This window comes from Acomys minous (assembly GCF_964271855.1).
Source record: "Acomys minous genome assembly, chromosome: 4".
NCBI classification, from domain to species: domain Eukaryota; kingdom Metazoa; phylum Chordata; class Mammalia; order Rodentia; family Muridae; genus Acomys; species Acomys minous.
Genome location: NC_140486.1, coordinates 17,015,961 through 17,037,436, shown reverse-complemented (window position 1 = coordinate 17,037,436; position 21,476 = coordinate 17,015,961). Strand labels below are relative to the sequence as shown.

The 21,476-nt window shown below is 38.7% G+C and overlaps 1 protein-coding gene across 2 annotated transcripts in view; it reads right to left on the bottom strand.

Annotated features, from left to right (window-relative positions):
• DCC (DCC netrin 1 receptor) overlaps positions 1–21,476 on the bottom strand; it is a 1,088,923-nt gene that overhangs the window by 77,045 nt on the left and 990,402 nt on the right. For both annotated transcript variants that reach the window (XM_084780514.1, XM_084780515.1), the window contains exons 22-23: positions 5,289–5,354; positions 522–684 (exon numbers count right to left, since the gene is read on the bottom strand). In XM_084780514.1, the coding sequence (XP_084636640.1) occupies positions 522–684; positions 5,289–5,354 (229 nt within the window). The remainder of the gene's footprint in view (positions 1–521; positions 685–5,288; positions 5,355–21,476) is intronic.

Sequence of the window (21,476 nt, the reverse complement as noted above, 5' to 3'; positions counted from 1 at the left end):
GACATTTGAGCATAGACAGAAAATAGGAACCTTTTCGAATTACTGGACTCTTCCTTCTTTCTTTCCTAATGCCCAGGAGCCAAGCATTCCCTATGTTTGTAATGACATTGAGTTTGATATGCTATATTTAGTCATCCATTCAACAAGCATTGATTACCTGCCTGCAGGCCTCCCTGTCAAATGTGATAAATAAGTACTACGGAGGAACAATATCTCCAACTGTCTTGAAGCAATTACAGAGAGGGCTAGAGAGAGGCCTGGTGGAGTCCCTCTCTGACTGCTATTTAACAAAGCATCGGAGAAGTAAAAGGGAACAGAAATGCAGGATATTCATTGCAGGTTGTGTTACAAAATCTGCAAGTCTACCTGCAACTTAATCACATGCCTAAAGTAGACAGAAGTGGGCAGAGCCAGGGTCAAGCACTAAGGGACATGTAGTGAGTTAAGGAAGAACAGAGAGCCACCAAGAATACAGTCTAAGAAGGAGACTCTTTTTCTCTTGGGAGTCAGTTTCTACTCACTTCCTCTGCTGGGCTGAAGAGCGCCGGGTGCAAATCACAGCTACAATCGCCACGACCAACACTGTGAGGACGCCGACTGTGACCACGGTTATCACAAGCAGGTTGCTGTTCTTCTGAGGAGTGACACTGCCATGTGGAGGGTGCATCTGTCCAATGGGTGGTTCTGGGGGAAAACAAGTACTTAGGGTTCAAGCTTAGGGAGAGGTTGTTACCACTGCTCATCAAACTGTGAAGAGTTCTTACTGACAAAGAAACAAAATGATTCAAAAAATTAACTATACAAACTTTGACAGGAAAATTTATTAACAGCCCTATTCAAAATATCCCAAAGTAGAAACAATATAAGTTTCCATTAACTAAAAAAAAAGTTATATATCCATTATATGGAATACTATCCAGACACAAGAGAAAAATAGCATCATGCCACAAGGTAGATTCTAAGGGAAACCAACTAAAGGCTGGATAGTGGTTCTTTCTATTTCTTTCTATTTCTATTTCTATAGTGTAGGCCTGCCAATGGAAATAGAAAACATTTTAGTGTTAGACAATGGGAAAAGCAGATGATGATCTTGAGCTTCTTTTCAGTTTACAGAAGTGTTCTAAATTATATAGTGATTGTGCTAGTGTCACCTGTTGACTACACTAAAAACAGGCACCTTGGCTCATTTCCAAAGATGAATATGGCAGAGTTTTATCCTGATCAAGAAGCTAAGATTTGTAATGTTGAAAAAAAATCCACTGCGTCAACTGTGTGGGTTGAAAAACTCCAAAGAGCCTGCCCTGGAGTGTGCGCGAGACACTAATGACACTCCATTGGAGAAAGCTGATTTTGTCTTTGCCAACAGGTATCAGTTGCAAATAGCTTCTTTGCTAAAGATGAGATTTTGTCTCCACTTCCCCTGCTCAGGTTTGGGGTTTTGTCTGGTTGGAAGGTTTAGTGTGTGCTGTTGGGATCTCCGTGAGTTAATATGGGCATCAGTCCTGTTGCATCTGGGAGGCATTGCTGCATCTTCCCATTGACATTAAAATATCTACTGAGAACACTGAGTTTCTACTAACAATTTGCCAACCTCAGAACAATCATTTCAAAGAAACATACAGAACTTTATATCACATTATTTTGAGTAGGTGAAAAATGTGATTGCATTCTGAGAAAAATAGATCCATGCCATAGTCTTTCATTAGACATCTACATATGTTAGTTTAGAAGAGAATAAAGGAACACCCAACAATTCTAAGTACTTAAATTTCATTAATAATTTCATCTTTTTATTAATAATAAGAAGTCAAAGTACTAAAGTTTGTCAAGTTTCGCATTGTTTCAAAATTAGGGTCAATAGAATAATGTTTTATAGGATGTGTAGATGTGTTTGTCAAATTTGCTAAACTGACTTTTAAACCCCAGGCAGAACTGCTATCAAAGGGAATTTGTACTTCCTTGCGACTAAAGCAGGATTGAGGTTGAGGTGATTTTCATTTCATGGTGGTTGTCACCCAAACAAATGTACAGCACAAACTGTGATTTTAGAAGCTGAAGCATGTTCCACACCAAGGAAGACTGTGGAGTCTAGCCTAAACATTAAATGCATCATAAAGTTGAAATAGTACCATATCACCAAATATTTAGCTTTGATACTACTTGACATAAGAAAATATTTAGGAAGCCTCTTCAGCGTCTACAATTTAATTAAGGGCTTTCAACTACAAAAGAATCTATGAATTATAGCATCCTCATTTGTTTTAAAGTTGAAATTCAAAAGTGAATTTTTAAAAAGATGGCATGAAACAACAAAGAACATATATGATTATCAGGGTCTAAATGTATTTGGAACTGCCTTGAGCATCCTGACAATAAGCTATTATTTTATTACTGTGCTTTGAAGAATGAACCCAGCAAACATAGAGAGAGCCAGAAAAACCTCCATAATTCTGTCAGTATAAGGGAGATATATGTGATTTCATTATGTGAGAGGTTTAAGAACAAAACCTTCAGACTTCTTTTACAGGCGAGGTGTGACTACAGGCTTGCCTCTCAGGGGCCTCACTTACATGTCTAATTGGAAAAAAAAATCTCACCTCTTTCCCAAACCTTAACACATTACTAGGCTTTTAACTGGGAATCTCAGTTTTCATAGGTCTTTATGGGATCATTTATAATAGCCGAAGCTTATGCCAGATCACATATTTACCACGATTATTCTGCTAGCAAAATAGTAGAGCAAAGAGATTAAGTTTTCCTTTCACCATCCCTGTTTTCAGTTCAGTGTAATCAGTCAGTGTAATAATTTGTCTCTCCAGTAGTTAATCTAGACATATTGCAGGTACATCATTAGTCTCATTCACTTAACATAATATTTCTAAAACATCGTGAGGTGATGGAGAAAACTGAGAGGGATAATGCCAACAGTTTATATGAAGTGGCTGCAAGCCTCTGAATGTCATTACTGTTTTGCCTCCATGAATTTGCTCTGTGAGGTAATGTTTGTTACATCAAATTTAATTACAATTTTATCCTCACTAAGAATCTTAAACAGTAAAAAAGAATGCACGTAGTGGCATGCATTTCTCCAAGGCACTCTCCTACTCCTTATCTGAGGAAAGATTCCTTTAAACAAGAAAAATCTATTGATTGACATATTCATGTCATGTTCAGTTTGAGGCTCCTTTTTAACCAAAAATTTTGGAGGACAGCTTCAAGCACTTAAATATGACTCTTAAACTTGATGCACACTGGAGACTGTAAAATTTAAGAAGCTAAGAATACAAGCAGCTAAGAGTAATTTTGTACATTTTTTCTCATTGCTCATGCATATATGTTAAGAAACATATGCACACTGAAATAGAAATCTCTTGTAAAGAATTTGCATATGTCAGATTCTTAGGCAATTGTGGACAAATTACAGTTTTAGCTGCTAGCTCCAACACTATCCCAGACTGCATAGTTCAGGACACAGAGAGAACCCAGTTCTGCCTGCGGTTCACACTTACTCCACCACTCTCATTTACGTCCACTGCTTAACAACCCTGAAACCTAGGAGGGGATAATTACTCCTGCTCCATGTGTATATGGATTGCTTCTTGAATTATCTAGTATTTCATACTTCTAAAAATGGTCATCCTTATAACTGGGAATGGATTCCTACTAGACAACTTCATAAAACTGGAATTTCCAAATTGGTACCTTAGCATGATGCTAAAATAGCTCTATTTACTAGCATGTATGAATATATGTATATATATATGCGTATTTGTATCTTTTAATAGGAAACTACCCAAATGGACATGTATCTGTTGATTAATCAAATCTCTCAAACCAACCTTCTAAAACGGTTAAATAATTTTGTTAGTTATAAAATAAAATACTAAGAATTATGCTAAACACATGGGTAAATCTTAACAAGCCAAATTATAACATGACCCATATCGGATTTAATGAGTAATTGATATTTTTCATGAATTTATAAATATGCAAAGTAATATATTATTTCTTTACATAGTCATGTGTAGGATACATCACACTGAAGAATACATCAAAGACCTGAAAATGACTGGAAAGCATGCAGCGATGCCGAGACAGGCAGGAGGTTTCAACTGTGTAATGAAAGTGAAGCATCTTAGAGCGTATTGTATATTTATATATGATAACAGATATTATTATACTTTGAATATATGATTTGTCTTTAGTAAGTCAAATAAAACAAGAACAGTATGGCTTCCAAAGATAAGCATGATAAGTCCCTTGTTTGGTGCTAATTTATCCTTTTAAAGAATTTTTCAATAAAACTGTGACAAGCTTGTGGAGTGTGGCTTTCAGTCTGCTCCGTGTCCATCACCTGGTATTTCCGCCATGTGCTCACCTCTAAAAGCCTATAGTTTTATGGGAAAACTTCACTGGAGTAAGCAAGAGAAATGACTAAACCTGACAGTACAAAGGACAATCAATAATAAAATATCATTGGATTCAAAGATTAAGTGTACTTTTTGGGGTGAAAAGTCTCGGTAACTTTATCAAATATAGTTGGTTTAATTTAATCTTTAGCCATCATCTCTCTCCAAACAAAAAAAGGGCTCTTGCGAACATTTGCGATATGCTTCCATGTTTAGAAATATAAGTATTTACTAAATCTTGTGCTGCTTAGCTTTTGTCAAACTGACACAAACTAGGGTCATCTGGGTAAAGGAAACCTCAATTGAGAAAATACATCCATTAGGTTGGGCAATAGGCAAATCTGTGGGTCGTTTTCTTGATTAATGATTGATGTGACTTGTGTCACTCCTGAGCAAATGGTCCTGGGCTGTATAAGAAAACACCAAAGTTATCCACAGGCAGTAAGCCAGTAGGCAGCTTTCTTCCATGGCCTCTGCTTCAGTTCCAGCCTCCAGGTTCCTGTCTTGAGCTCCTACCAAGAGTTCATTCCATGATGGACTATAAGCTGTAAACTAAAGTAAAATATTTCCTCCCCAAGTTGTTTTGGGCAATGTTTTCTCAGCATCTTAGAAGGCAAACTAGGAAAGACCTGCATCACTTATAAATTTCCCAGGGCTGGAACTTTTCTAATTATTTTTCCATGCACCTGTCACCTCTAATTGTCATCATTTCCTGGTAGAATGTGTGAAATTTGCTAATAATATCATTTTTCTATCACCACAGTGAAACCCTAAGTCCACAGTCCTTGCCCTTGTCAATAGAAAATTTGTTTTGGAACCTGTAGAATTAACCATGTAATTAGTGTATCTAATCCAATAGAACTCAATTTATATACTTACCATTGAGAGTGCTTCTGTCAATCAAATTAGTGTCAACTGGCCAATAGCCTCCATCTCCATGGCGACCTGTGTGTCAGCATATTAGAATGTTAGTTGATATATCCCAGGGAGCTACAAACAAAACAAAATGAAAAGGCAAAGAAAAGAATTCTAAATATACAGTTTATGAGCAGAATTACTTGGCCTACTTCTTTGAATTTTATTTTTCCAACATGTAAGAAAAATCTGTCATACTAAAAACATTTAAATTCAACTCTTCTTTGGAGAACAACCTCCCTTGTCTTTCTCTCTTCCTTTCTCTCTCTCTTCCTTCCTCCTTTCTTTATTTCTTTCTTTCTTTCTTTCTTTCTTTCTTTCATTTCAATACTTATAATAAAATATCAAGAAACAAACACAAATGTTGCAGCATTGCCATGCTAAATAGTTTTCTCCTGCATACCTCAGAACAAATATGACCTGGGTCGTGGCTCGTAGGTGCATTCAGCTTTTATTGCCTCCTGCTTGTCATAGATTCTTAGTAAGTTCCTGCTGCTGTCTTACTAGGCCAAAACTTGTTTCATTTTAGATTTGGCCTTGAGTACTTGTTGGTACTATTATGTGCCAAATAAGGTGCCTGAGAATAAATACTGACTAGATAGAAAACAAAGAATGTGATCAAGATCCCCATGCATGTAGTCCACATATCTGTTGCTAATAGACAGGAAAAAGAAAGAAGTCTTCATTATGGTATTATAGGGAACTCTGCCTCCCACAGGTGTTAAACATAAGCAAGCATAGCATTAAGGCAATCTAGCAATTAGATTAATAAAAAAATACTCATATGATAATAAAAAGTTAACTAATGATGTTGCTTTACAGATGACTTTTATTCTACCCATAAGTATAGAGAAGTATAATTATTTGATTAGCTTTTCTCTTCAGAACATTTATGTGGAGCATTCATAGAAAACTATTAGAAACTTGACTCTATATGCAAACATCTTTCAGCATACAGCATTTGTTTCTGATGTGGTTTTATTTGATTCAGTTAATAGATTACATGTCTCTTTATCTTTCTGACTTACAAATCAACCTTGTGACATTCTTTTGCATACCTAAAATTCTTCTCACTAGTGTTCCCCAAGCATATTACTATTTTATTTGCAAAAGAGCTGTGGAGAAGCAACTTAGTGTTCTGGTCACTGACTCTCTGAGAACAAAATTTTTAAATTCTTTGAATATCAATTCTCAGCTGAAGTGAGCATGGACACCAGGCTTCCAAGAAGCAATGACAGAAATTGATTCAATCACAGCGAGACATGATTTTCACATAAAAAGGCATATTTAAACTCTGCTGGCTTTGACTGTGAGTGTGAAAGGAAGTAGAAAGTAGGATGACGTTTTTGTACATATGAAGGATGGAAGTTGGGGGTATGCTCGTAAAAAGAATAGTTTAAATGAGGAGAGGCCATGGACATTTTGGTAGGAGAACTACATCAGAGGACAATCCTAACTTTTCCCCATATACCTGGCTTATGATACAGACACATCTAAAGTTTCAAGAAACCCAGAGAAGCCTTGCCCACAGCACACTGTGCGATCAATGTTGGAAGAAATGAAGTGAAACAGAAGTTCTGTGTGAATATTAAGAATACTTTTGCAGCAACTGAAAGCAGCTAGATTTCAAAGCAGTCAGCCAAAAGACAGCCTAACAACATAATCACTTAGGCCAGTAAGGGCTATAAATGACTCCTGGAGGGAGTAATCCTGTATTGGCTGGAAATTAGGTAGATAGCCTGAGGAGGACTTGCCTTTTCCTCCAGCCTCCTGACAAATGTCTTTTTAATGAGGTTTCTAACTCTCTTTGCTAGTTTGTGGGAGGATGTAAAAACAAGTTCAGAAGCACATCCATGTATTACAGACAGGAAGCTGTATGGGTCTCGAATCCTTGGGATTAACATTGAGAATACAGGAAGTAGAAAATACCTTTGATACCATATAGGCCACAGTGTTAGGATAGAGGCACCAAGGGAGTGCTTCTACATAGCATGTGGCTAAAAACTTGCACAAATTCTAGTATGTTGACATGGTTAACTTTTTGTTGTTGTTGTTGTTGTTGACTAAACTGATACCACAAAATATAATTAAGTAACTCTTAATGAACCTGACAGAAAGTGTCTTCTAGGAAATGTGATATAATCAATGAAGAAGATTGGGTTTATGGTAATTTAGGTATCTCATAGTAGTTTATCAGGAAAGCACAAAACTCATTTTCAGTGTATTGATGATCTGAAGATATCTTGATTTAAAGACGTGGAATTGAGCTTTAATTTTGTGTTAAGTTTCCTTTCTCTGAAGGATTCTTATTTGACCATGTCCCCTGGAGGGGCAGACCTGGTGGCACTCAGAGGAAGGATAGCAGGATACCAAGAAGAGACTTGATACTCTATGAGCATATACAGGGGGAGCAAATCCCCCTCAGGAACAGTCATAGGGGAGGGGAAGAAGGGGAAAATGGGAGGGAGGGAAGAATGAGAGGATACAAGGGATGGGAGAACCATCGAGATGTAACAAGTATAAATTAATAAAAAAAAATAAACCTCAAAGAGGCTTTTGTGATGGGTAAGTAATAAATAACTACTACTAATAGTGATGACAATGACAACAATTATGCCCCCACCACTGTTAGGCCAGTAGCAGGAAGCTAAGAAAGGAGAAGATACCAGCGACATCAGGAAATGGTAAGAGCGGCTGCTGCTGCTAGGCAGGCCACCACGTGTTGGAGGACTTACTGCTGGGCAATGACATTTGATGTGTCCAGTTAATTGGGATGATTTCATAAGCATTGTCTTACAGAAACAGAGGAGTGTTTGGAATCTGGGAGATGGTTAAAGTGAAAGTCAGGCAATGTCCATATTCCAACTACTACCCTATCCCCAAAGGACTCAGCTTCATTAAAGGAGAATTAATTGGTAATAACTTATTCAACATGTATTGAATGCTTGCTACACCAAAGACATAGCCCTGGATTCTCAGGGAAGGGGGAGTATGAAATGATGCATTAACATTATGTCCTGTGATGACAGCTAACATTGGCTCACTGCATCTAAAGCTTAAACAATCGTATTCACAGTTCACATTAACCAGTTATTGGTAGTTGCTAATTTACCCCGAGCTTAATGATTTAACCACAACACAATCCATCTATTTCTATACAACACTGGCAGGTTTTCCTCAACTATTTTTCACTTTTCTAGTATTATTAAAAAGAAATACTTAACAAAAATAATGTGATACATTTGTAATGTTGCATTAGAATTTTAACAATTAAAATTTCAGACTCCTCAAACTATTTTTCAATGTAGTATACAAAATCTCCAAACTTTGAAAGTTTGTGAGGCTCCCAGAGTAAATTGGAAAATAAGATTAAGTGTCTGTGACCTCCCAGTCATTTGCTCCCAGGACTGAAGAGGAGAAGGGTTGAAGTCCTATGCTGCCCTTGGGGAGTATGCAAATTCTCCTTGATGCTGATCCCAGTGGTACCTTGAGGAGCTTTCAGTACTGGAGGAGAGACTCCTGTCAATTGATATACTTTTCAATGTATTACTAAAGACTTTGCATTTTAATTTATTATATCTTTACAGCCTTTCATTATGATTTTGTTCTTAGATGCCACTTAAAACACCAGTTTCCATGTTTTTATGTGCAATAGTGTGCATATGTGCATGGGTGCTTGTGCATGTGTCTGTGTGTATGTTTGTGTAAAAGTAAGCTATATGAATGTTTATTTGATGGTCTCACTTGCAGCAAACAGGTGGAGCGTATTTCACATGATTAAGAATCTTCGGCACCTACAGGTGATGAATGTGTTGGGTTTTGGTGCTGGAGTCTCCTTTTTTTCTGTGGGTGTTTATAGGTTCAGGAAGGAGAGTGGGACATTAATGTGCAGAGGACATTTAGGAAGTTGGATGTGTTAGCTGTAATCTCATCTTGAATCCATCTTCTCTGAATGGCCATGCAGTGGGCCCACACTATCAATCCCCAGAGAAATACATATGGGCCATAATCTAAATCAAATGGGCAGACGGGTCATCTGACAAATATGTGCTGCACAGCCTCCCAAGGATGCAGAGCACGGAGTTATCTTCTGGATCTTAGAATTGGTTTTCTGAGAATTATTCTGGGGGTAATGACGAAAATTGCATCGATTTTATGTCTTGTACACCAGTGGATAAAGGAGATTCATTAATGCCACCTGAATACAATTTTACTGCCCAACACACAGATCACATTGAGATATATTTAAAACAGATGATTTGTCAGAGGCAAGATATGTGTGTGAGGGATCAATTTATCATGCGGTTGATAATACTGCTGACTTTGAGCAAAGATATCAGGGCATCAAAAACCAGGAAAGGGGACAATAACTAACACCCAAGTGTTTTCAAATACATATTAATAGAAAGAATCTGCTCATTCTTTCCTAAGGACCGATACACCGTGTTTAAATAAACATAAAAAATATCATCGTGTGAAGGGAAACATAAGGGCTTCTATGCAACAGCAGCTAATGTCCTTATCACGCATGAAGTTTGGTGCTCAGTAAATCCCTGCTGCTTTCCCTCCTTCAACACCTTTGGTTCCACTTGTCTCCTACAGATATTCTAAGGGCAATGCAATGCAAAATAGGGAGGGCGTGGCAAATGACTTTGAGTTGCCTTGAGTGATAAAAACAATATGAGCATCTCTCTCCATCCATTTAAACATGAAAGATCAGGTTTTTTTTTTTTTCAATCCTAATATTTGTCTGTGCACCATTTAATGTGAATGGAGTTGACCTTTGCTAAGAATACAGATTTATAAGTTGTTAGAAATCAAACTAGAAATTAAGATTAGAATTCCATGCATAAGTGTGACGAGGAATGTGACCATACAGGTGTGAATAACAGTGTACTGGGAGAAGGAAAGGGAATGACAAATTGTGTGGTATTTGTTAGGCACAGCATCCTGTACCTGAGGAATTTACAGGTATGATTCCTTTATCCTAAATGCTTGCTTTGGGTGGACATCTCAGTTTAATTATGGGTATTGATACCCTGAGTCAAATGCATAATTTGACCAACACCTAGAGGATGGTTTCCTAAGAAACTGCGAAATGTAGGAAAAAAGTTTTGAAATGATGCATTTTTTTCTCATGAGCACTAAATAAAGCCAGCACCATCAGACTTATCTGGACTCCTAAATATGGAGATGACAGATGTCAGCAAACACCCCAGTTCACTAATTAAGCATGTATACAGAAACAAATTGTATAATTTATATGCCATAATACAAATAAATAATCAAGCATTTATTTCTAAACATTCTGTCACTTCTGAGCCTCACACCCTTGACCCTGAACAGAGGAAAGTAGGTAATAATTAAAAATGAACCAAAGAACCCAATCAAGCAAACTTTCTCATTAAAGATATCAAGCAAAGAAAATTCAAAATTTCTGGATTTTATAAAACTTATATCCATCTACCTTACTGGATCCTGATGAATGTTTGTTATCTGACAATCCTTATCATAACCAACCATATTTTAAAGGCCAGTACTTTATTAGTAGTTGCCATTATTATTAACATAAATTTAGATGTGTAACTGATTAATAATTCACTTGTTAATAAAAACAAAAGCCAACTCAGTGCTGCAGCATGGAGTCTGGTGGTGCTGTCTGAGGTTTATTTCACTGGGTCTCTTCTAGCACATCTGATATAACGGCCTTCAGAAGGGTCTCAGAAATCACTTTTAGATGCAGCCCTGTCTTTACCAAAGTCTAAGGCATCAGTCTGTTTTTCAATATATAAAGGGTTTCCTGGATGACAGAATCTTCTTAGGAGCTCATTTACCAGACACTGACAACATGGAGGACGAGGCACAGCCTTATGAAGTTCATAAAATAGAAGCTGCTCTCAAAGTCCACAGAATGACGCGGACAGCCTCTCCCCAGAGTGCCGTAGCAGATTATCCCAAACGCCGAGCTGAAATGTGCTTGTGTGTGTGTGTGAAGCTCTAAGTCACACAGCGAAAGCATAGAAGAGATGGGGCCCATTCTTCTCCAAGGGGAAACTGCTGAATGAAGACATTAAACCGTGTGCATTCTGCCAGTGCTTATAAGTAATGAGTCTGTTGGAGTCTCCTCCCTGCCCCCTGACCCCCTGCCATATATCTACTCAGGCTCTGTCCATGCATTCAATGGGAGTTTCAGTTGTGTTGTGTAACAGTTTCCTCTGATATTCAAACATTCCTTACTGTAGGAAAGCTCCTCAAGAAAAAGCAAACAGCTCACATAGCTTCCAGAATTCTCTCAAACTGACCAGATTCTCTCTAGTCTTACCCTTCTCTGAGAGTACAGATATACAGAGAAGACTTCTGAGACTCTAAGACCAGACAGAAAACAAGAGGATTCTGATTTAATCTCAGCTGCAGGAAATGGCTACATTTTCTAGAAGAAAGAAAGAGCCTGGGTCTGGAAGAGCCTCAGACCAACTGAATTACCCGGAAAGGACAATCTCCAGGCAACAAAAGCACTTGTAGGCTTTGTAGTGAGCCCTAGTTTCCCAGCTCCTGTGAGTTGTCCTCCATGCTGGACTGGGCTTAGGTGATGGAGCTGCTTTTGAGTAATTTCTGCTCCTGTAAGTAACACCCCCAGCCATAGTTCTGTAAGTAACCCCAATAAAATCACATTGCTAGGTGGTAATTGTGTTAGGTCTATCCTGTGATCTCTTTCTGGGGTAAGTAGATACATGTGTAGCATGCCCCCAGGAAAACTCTATCACACAATGTAATTGGAGCCCGAGAACACAGACACAACAGAATCAACGATGAGTGGGAATGAGTAAGGGCATGGCCTTGGCTATGAGTAGCAGGGCATCCAATTGGGGCCAATCGTCCTGAGAGGAGACCATTCACAGAGAAAATTCTGATACAACCAACCTTTCCTGTATTGCATATGTGGCTATCTTTTTACTGTGGCAGTGCTTGCATGGCTTTTGTTCAGAATAGTGAGGCCTGCAACTAAGGTTAATCCAACAGCTTTAGAAGAATCTGTAGGGGGAAATCCCAGGACGGGAGCCTTTGTTTGTGTGGTACGGGGTTGCATGACTGCTTGATTAGTGGGGTACACTGTGTGAATACAGGGATGACCTGAAAGCAATGAACTATTTAGAGAAAATTTTGCCATTTGTTTTGAGAGTAGACTACAAGGTTTGAGTTTTTCAGCAAGCAGCAGTGGAGGCTACCCAACCTACCTGACCTTTATTGTGTGTAGTTAAGAAACGCATCTGTTACTGAAATGAAGGCCAAGCAAGAACATGTCTGTTTAAGGGAGGAATTTCCACTAGAAAGTGAGATGCAGCAGCATTTTCCATGTTAGCAACTGAACTGGCAAGTAAATTAGATAAACTAGAGACTGAAATTACATGTTAGTCTGCTGTTCTTTTATAGCTTGGAGGTCAAAAGGAAAAGAGAACTCGTGTTAGACCTGAAATCCTGACACATGGAACTAATGGGGAAAACCGGAGATTGAGGAGGACATGGTCAAAGTAATAGACAAAACTTTCAGGTCCGACCTCTAGTAGAAAATGAGGGAAACTCTGTGACACAACATCCAAATGGTGTCCAGTCCAAGAAACTGGGGAACTTGAATTGATGGAATTAGGAAGATTTTTAAAGAAGCGATGGGAGAGCCTGTCACAGCATGACTTGTGAGGTTCTGTGATGTGGGAACAGGAAAGATCAGTCTGATTGCCATGGAGGCAAAGAAATTGAGCAAGGCAACTACCCTTCCCTTCTAAGGCAAACGGTCCATAAACTAAGATAGTATAAGAAAAATCAGTTAGTGATGGACTGTTTTTTCAGACTTGGTTATCTCTGTCCATCTTCATAAGTATTAGGAGCTGGAGGAGGACAGAAGAGGGACAGGCACCGTTCAGGGAACTGGGATGAGAGAAGCCATGTTTTAGTCTTACTTCATTAGGTCAGACAGAACGATGTTCACAAAGGAGTTAAAGAAAAGGTTGATTCATCAGGGACCTCAAGACTTGATGGACCTTTAGCAGTGTTGTTTCCAACGTGGGGCAAAAGTAAGAAATGCTTTGGCAGGTCCAAGTGTCTTACATACCATGTAAAGAGTGTAAAGCGAGAAAGCAGCCAACAGGATATTTCTTTAAACAAACAAGCAAAGCAAAAACAAGGGGAAAGGTCTGTCTAGGTGTCTTGAAGAAAAATGCAGTAAGGCAGGTAGAGTGGCATTTCCTAAGGATTAAAAACGACAGAAAGCCAAATTCTGTGCTAAGGAGTTGTGGAAAACCCTAAACTTTAAAGCACAAGGAACAGTTCATGGAAGGCTTCCCTGACTGAACTATTCAGGAGAAGACTTTTGAACCTCTCCCAGGGGTGGGTAACTATTCCCCTAGACTTAGTGTGGATGTGTAGCCCTCTAAAGAAGAAGGTATGTTAGGAGTAGAGATATTTGGTCTAGCCTTGGCTGCTCCCAGCAGCCAGGTGTGGTGGCTAAAGGAATAAAAGCTATAGATTAAGCAACGCTGCCAACCTAGGGCTTCTCAGACCTAGGGAAGCAGCAGGCACAGAAGTAGAAAACAGGACCATTCCTTGGCCTCCTCCTCACCCCTTGGGTAAGGATAATAAGCTTGAGTTATACTCAAAGAGTTCATCAAGGCTGTTGACACACACACAGAGGCCATAAGGGAGACCTCTACAGTATGGAAGTAGAAAGGCTTAGATAGAATGACAGAGGACTGTGGTGAGCTAATTAAGTTAGTGCCTCCTCTCCAGGCTCCTATTATACCCAAGACTGATCTGTGGAGAAAGCCACTGATGACGACTGACTGACCTTTCCAATCTGTACTTGACCTTGCTTAAGTTTGAGTCTAGTATCTCCTTTGTTGTGATCTCCAGGAATCACATCAAATTTCTTCACAACGGATGACAGTGGACTCTCAGAATGACTCACAAAGGCTTTCTTTATAAACCAACTGTTTGCTATGGGATATTGGCTCAGGGTGTTGCCTTGTCCTGCTCATCCTCTGGAAAATGTTTTATTATATAGATAACATGATACTAGTACTTAAATGTTTTAGAGACTTAGCATCTTGTTTAAGAGATGTACAAGTGTACCAACAACAGTAAAATAAATAAATAAATAAATAAATAAATAAATAAATAAACAAACGAATAAAAATGCTCCCTGAGTCCTAACAGTGTCAAAACACCCAGTGCTGGGTGTCAGCTACTTGTGTGTGTGTTCTGGCTAAGGAGGTCTTAGGAGCCCCCAAAAGATAAAGCTGTGGCTCCGATTCTTGGTTGTATTACAGAACTTAATGGTGAGACCCTACTCCTGTAGATATTGTACATATTGGTGTCAAGACTTGGAAAATAAAGCTAGGACCAGGCTGGAAGTGTCTCTTCACCGTGAGCTACACCTGTAGTGCCAGAAGTTGCTACTAGTGGTACTGGGGATTCAGGCTGAAATTTCTCCTCAAGTAAGCTGTTCTAGAATGCATCACCAAAACAGAAGAGCCAGGTGAGCAGTGCCAGTTAGAGCAATAGTGGCACAAGTGGTTATGGATACAACCAGTTTTCTGATGGGACATAAAGCATACTTCACTGGGGACATTTGTATCTAATACTAGGAAGTTAAAAAAGATAACTATAGTTGGGGAGGTCATAGACTCAGTGGGAAAGTTGCAACCTTTTAAAAAATAAAATGCATGTTATATGATCATTAAACTGCCCTTCTAACATGTGTGCTTATGCCCATAGATGACTATTGGTGCCAGCCTCAAGTCACTACCACTGATGAAATTCTTGAGATCAAGCAATTGTTGCTGTGGCATAGATGCCCAAGGCTTAATTTTTAGATAGTCATTTACTTAGCCCCCTCAAAGTCCTAAGGAGGAACATGAAGGAAGAGGAGTAGAAACAATGTAAGAGTCAAATAAAGGGGTGGAGTGTTGTATAGCACGTCCCTCTGAGAGTGAAGTAGTCCCTCTGAGAGTGAAGTAATCCATTGTGTAGCAAAGTTCCTTAACACGGGTAGTAAACAACTTAAAACAGCTTCATCAAACTCCTGAAACTGACCTGATTCACTGCCTTCTCCCTTCCCATGAATATATAAGCAGAAAAGACTGTTTAGAGTCATTCTAAGATGCCAAACTATAAAGAAGACTGAGACAAGACCGGTCTCCAGCCTGAAAGTAGCAAATATTAGACAGACTGCCTACACCATGAAAGGGCACTCTGCAACCTGTTAAGCTGCCAGCAGGCTGTGCAATGTGCTCCAGGCTCCCAGCTTTTGTTCTGTGTCACCTACACTCTGGTGGTCTTTGGTGATGTAGCTACCCATTAAGTTATTTTTACTCCTGTTTAAGTATTTCACCCATATTCCTGTAAGTAAATTCCAGTAAAACTCATTGCTTCAGCAGGTCAGACCTGGTGTAGCTGTACTTTGATTTGTCTTAGACTCACTACCAAAGGTGAATGGTGTGATGGTGTATGTGATGGTGTGTGTGATGGTGTGTGTGATGATGATGATGATGTGGGTTTGTGGTGTGATGGTGTGTGTGTGTGTGTGTGCTGTGATGGTGTGTGTGTGTGTGTGTGCTGTGATGGTGTGTGTGTGTGTGTGTGTGGTGGTGGTGGTGGTGGTCTGTGTATGTGTGTGTGTGTGTGTGTGTGTGTGTGTGTGTGTGTGTGTCTGAGGCCTCATCTCAGGAAAAGTCTGCCAGCCAACAATTGAATCTGCAAATTGAAGCATTAGAGACAAAAGAAAAGAAAAGAAAAGGCTATTGTAGAGGTGTGTACATTACTGCAAAAGGAAAAGTTTAACTGAGTTATTGTAACATCTTGATCATTTTCAAAAGTCAAAATAAAACCAAAAATTTAAGTACACTATCATACAGGACAGTGGTATCAGTAGCTTCTTCATGCTAGAAAAATGTGGGAGGTTTTAGAGAGGGCCCAGAACTTGAGGAGAGAGAGGTTAATAGCTTAGTTCCAAAAGGCATAGAAAAAATATTCCTTATATATTCTATCTAAAAGTTTCCTTAGAGTTTATTTTTGGGAGACAGAGACTTACTTAGCGAGTTTTGCACACATCCTACCTATTTGAGAAAGATTATGCTGATTAACTATAAAGAGATTTAATGAGGCTGCTGCAGTTAAGTAGGCTGAGAATAATGTTAGCTCCGGAGCTGTAGAACAGCCATTTCATCTATGAGTAGATTATGGCTTAGAAAGATGAATTTACTCAGGATCACATTTTAAGGAGCTGAATCTGCCTAACTCTGATGATGCTACTTCCATGGTGAGTTAATACGTGCAAGAACAAACGAAGAAGGGGGAAAAGGAACTATATCACACCCAAGAGTTAATCATAGTGTGTTTGTAGGAGCATTGAGAAGTCTGTGATGTGAGACATGTCACCTGGGTCACCCGGATTCGTCTTAGGAAATGTAAAGCAAGGCATGCTTTGCGAAGGTAAAAGAAATGTTTGCAACCATACACAGCTTTGGAGAAAGTGAAGTTGTCACTCTAGAAAGGGCGTGACAGAGCCTAGCCACAGTGGTGCACACCTGTGATGCCAGTATAGGAGGGGGCCAGGCAGGAAATGAAGAGTCTTTGGCAAGTAATGATTATCCTGTGTCTCAGAGACGGGGACAGGAGTGGCGGGGACGTCAACCAAATGAAAACAACAATAGTACAAATGTAAAACATGACATCAGAAGAAGAAAAAAAATAGGCTTTGAAAATTGGGACATGGCTGAGACTGAAGCTACCACCCTACGCCAAGTGAACTTTTCATTCTCTTCTCATATTTTCAAGCAAGAAATGGCTCAGCATGGCGGGCCAAATGGGAATGGAGTTTAAACAGCTGTGGATCTAAGGCACATGCAGATTGTCAGTAGCTAAATAAGTGGGTCTTTGAGGTGTTAAAAAGAGAGAAAACTTTAGAACTACTATGTTAGAGTAGAGAAAAAGTAGAAAAGCCTCTCACAAGTTCATCTTTCTACCATAGTACCCGGCTCTGCATAGTGTTTTTTAGCTGTACCCTGGACCCATCTTACAGTTCTTCACACTTACCCGTATTCTGGATTCCTGATCATTCCTTCCCAGGATTCTGTTGCACAGAGCTCTACTAATAGTTTTGCATTAAAGTTCTATTAATACCTTAGAGTCCAGTCTAGGTTTTAGAAAATCTCTTTCTTTACTTGAGCTAACTATGATTTCCCATCTGAAATGCTGAACTATCCATTTTAGCGATAGCATGTTATTTGTGAAGTAAAGTTTCACATTGGTCTGGGCGTGAAATTTCTATGATGCAGACGGCTAGAAAATTGCTCCACATACCTTTTTTTAAAAATGTGTTTCCATTCCTAGCCTCATGCTAGATTCACTACCATTAATAAATAAGTTGTCAGAAGTGAGTCCAGTTCTTTTAACAATGTTTTCCCACAATTTCAATAATTCATTGGCACCCATTAGTTTATTTTTTATACTCAACATTGCAAAAAGCTAGTGAAATTTTGGTCTGTAACTTTTTTCTAACAAAGAAAGACAAAGGTCAAAGGAAGAAAGGCTTAGAATCTTTCAAACATAACTACAAGTTCTTATTTTTACTTTTTATCAATTGTTTTTGTAGGTGATTGTTGAATTTATGGATTTTTGGCTGGAATTGTGACTTTACATTTTATTCGTCATCCTTCTGAGAACAGCAGCATATAGAACATCTACCACTGATAGGCTTTTCCAATCTATACTTTTCATTAGGCATGAATGCTTTTAATTTCTAAATGACTTAACTTTCCTAGACGTGTGTGTTATTACTTAACTCAAGTCCATTTATTTAATAACTATAATATTAATTACTAGGGCAATTAGAGTCTAGACAATCTTCTCATAGGGAGAATTTATAATTTGGCCACTAGGCTAGGAGCAACAATAGCAAATTACTATAAATGGGACACATAGTGAAAAATAAACTGGGTATTATGGACATCAGCAAGAAGACAAGACACAAAAGATCAGGAAAGATACTGGAATACAGTAGAATCAAGGCTACATCTGGAAGGAAGAGGGATTAGGATTTCCTTTTCTCAAAAAGGGAGAAAATATTGCTCTAGGTGAGGAAATGGCTGTTTGATTTTATCACTCAATTTCAGTGTATATGGAGGAATATTCTGGCCTCAGATTAGGAAATATAATTCTTGGTCTGATAGGCCACGTTCTAATGCCAAAGGACTGACTCTACTCTGCAACCTTTAAGGATTCTATAACCATTTGTTCTTCCATCCATGGATAAGGGTAGTCTTCACCCCTCACAAAGGAAAATTCTCTTTATAATGCACAAGGAGCACTAAAGAAAACTACAGCCAATCAAAATGTTGATCTTTGGAGCCCAATCCCAATGGATACATCTACAAAGTACTTCTGCACCCAAGGCTCAAGGATAAAGAGGCCAGAAAGATGGTTAGAGCCAAGGGGAAGGGGAGTTTGCTGTGAGATTGTCTTTTCGTAACATCAGTCCCCATAAAGTCCCACAGGCATGACATTCCAAACATGAACTGAACGAGAATGACACCAGTGGGCATTCCAACATGCATGGGAAAGAGCCCACAAGGACTCAACACTGCACAATGAATTAGGCAATGACGGAAGTCAAGAATGGAAAAGGTAGCCTTCCCCAGGGAAGAGCACACCAACTCACTGCCTGTGCCTAAGAGTAAGCCCTAAAAACACACATGCATGTAACATTATACACACTGAAAGGTTATAGTTAGGAAAATGTGTGAATATACCTATAAACATTTGTGTACAATAACAATAAGTGAAAAAAAAAAAGAGCCTATGACTCTGAAGGTGAGTGGGAGGGGTAGGAGGAGAAAAGGGGAAGGGAAATGTATTTATATTTTTAAAATAAAAAGTTAAAATTGTTTTTTTTTCGGTGGGTATAAAACAAACAGTACTGAAGATACAAAATGCAGAGCTGATATAAGCAGGCCAAATCAGAGGCAAGAGGATCAGGAAGGATCAGGAGAGTCAGCAGTGTAGAAGGTATCCTAAAGAGAACCTGTGCCTGAAACATTGCTTGACAGCCTGTAAACAAAAACGCCTCCCTTGAACTCCGAGAAGGTTAAAAGTCTACATGGATTATAAAAAAAACAAAAAAACAAAAACCTATGGGCAGTGACTTTGCTTCATTCTTAAATTTACCTATTAAGATATAAAAACTCTTGAGCGGTTGGCTTAGGCAGCTACTTGATTGCTTGCTGGGAACATGACAGGCACTTAGCACTCTATTAAAAGCACATTACTCATTTTCCACCTCTACTTTTCACCACTCATAATTTATAGAATTGCCAAATTTTGAACCAGAGGAAAAACACAGGTGAGAATAGCATTTTCAAGTGGGTGTAGCAAGTGGTTGAGCAATAAACTGGATTGAAGCTTTTCACAATAGTAGGGTAGAAAGAGGCTTTAATTTTCAATTAAAGTTCTCCCATCAGAATGTGCGAAAGGTTTCAATTTTTCAAACAGAAGCTGAGGTATTGTAATCCAAACCCTACAAAGCCTTTATTACATTAACTAAATTCAAAGCTTGACTACATTGCCTTGAGAACCCTAGTGGTCTGAAATTTGAAACAATTAAGAATCTGTTTATACATGAGATTAAAACAGCTGAGGTGCAAAATGGCAGGTGTGGTGTCAAGAACTTTGCAGGAATACTCCTTCTGAGGGAAACTAAGTCTTTCAAAGGAGATGAACTTACAGCAATGTCACTAGGTTTAATGTTCTTGATAACAAAGTTAGGCTCAACGAATTGCTTCCATGTCTATAATTTATACAGTGGTGTTGAGCAAAGACCCCTAGGTAATATGAGTATTTATTAGTATCTAACTACCTACACCTTGTGAACACTTGGGTAAAACTTAGATCCTCTTTACCTGACTTTTATCTAACTATAAGGTTGTCATGAGGAATGCATTGGCTAACACATGTAAAAAGCATAGTGAATGACGCAGAGTGGGACAGCTGCTCATAATATTTTTGTTGTAAAAACTTGTTATTCCCAAGTTTTAAAAAATTTGAGTTCCTGTAAAAAACCATGGAAATCTTAAAGATAATTTGCAACATGCCATTTTATTATAGGTGGAGATGTTGAGGGAAGTTAATTCTCAACCCTACAGTCACACAGCAGGTCCCCGGGTTAGGGCTGTGCTTGAATGTACGGGCACTGATTCCATTCTATTCTCTGAGTTGATAGTGAGTGACTACTGACAGGCAAATCCAGAGACTTATCAATAACTGTTCCAACTCTGAGGAGCCCGTCTTTCTTACCTTATACTGAAACTCAGCTCAGATGATGCTTCTTTCTCTGAGTCTGCAACCAAGCTTATAAATCTTATTTCTGTTGGCTAAGTGTCTTGGGCCAGCCCTCTCCCAGGCCATGGAGAATAGGAGAAACTTGAAACTCCTGAAGTGAGCACTTTCTTTGTAATCCATCTAGGTAAGTTTCCACCCCTTATAAATCACTCTTATATCACCATTTTATCCCCTCTGCTATCATACTGGCTAGGCATAGACATTCATACAAAATCAATTTTTATACCTAGGCGTCTCTGTGTGAAGCACACATTTGAGGGCCACATACAATCATTATTGGAAATGGGCAGTGCAACCCTTAAATGTATTCATAGGAAGATCTAAGGTTTTAATCTTATTTCAGAAAAGTAAAATTTCATGATTTTAGGAGCAATACATTGTAGAGTAATAGAGAAGCATTTGGCTTCCACCATAGCAACTGTCAATAATGACTTGTGTGTGTCTTGGTACAAAAGACTTATTTTCTCGGTCTATAAACAAGAAAGGCAATTAGTGAAGGAGTGAAAGAAATTTCTGTTTCAATGTGTGTACCAGGTGCTGTGAGTATGTAGCAGTTACACACCCACTCAAAGACACAGTATGATTCCTCTCTATCCCCTGAACTCACTTCAGTCTGTGTGACCACATCCTTTCCTTTCTCCAAGAAACATAACTTACTACAAACCCAGAGTTACTTTCAAACATATAATCTTCAGATTATTTATTATTCAAATGGAGATAATAATAGTAGTTTAATACAAAATCTAGTTCTCACATTCAAATAGA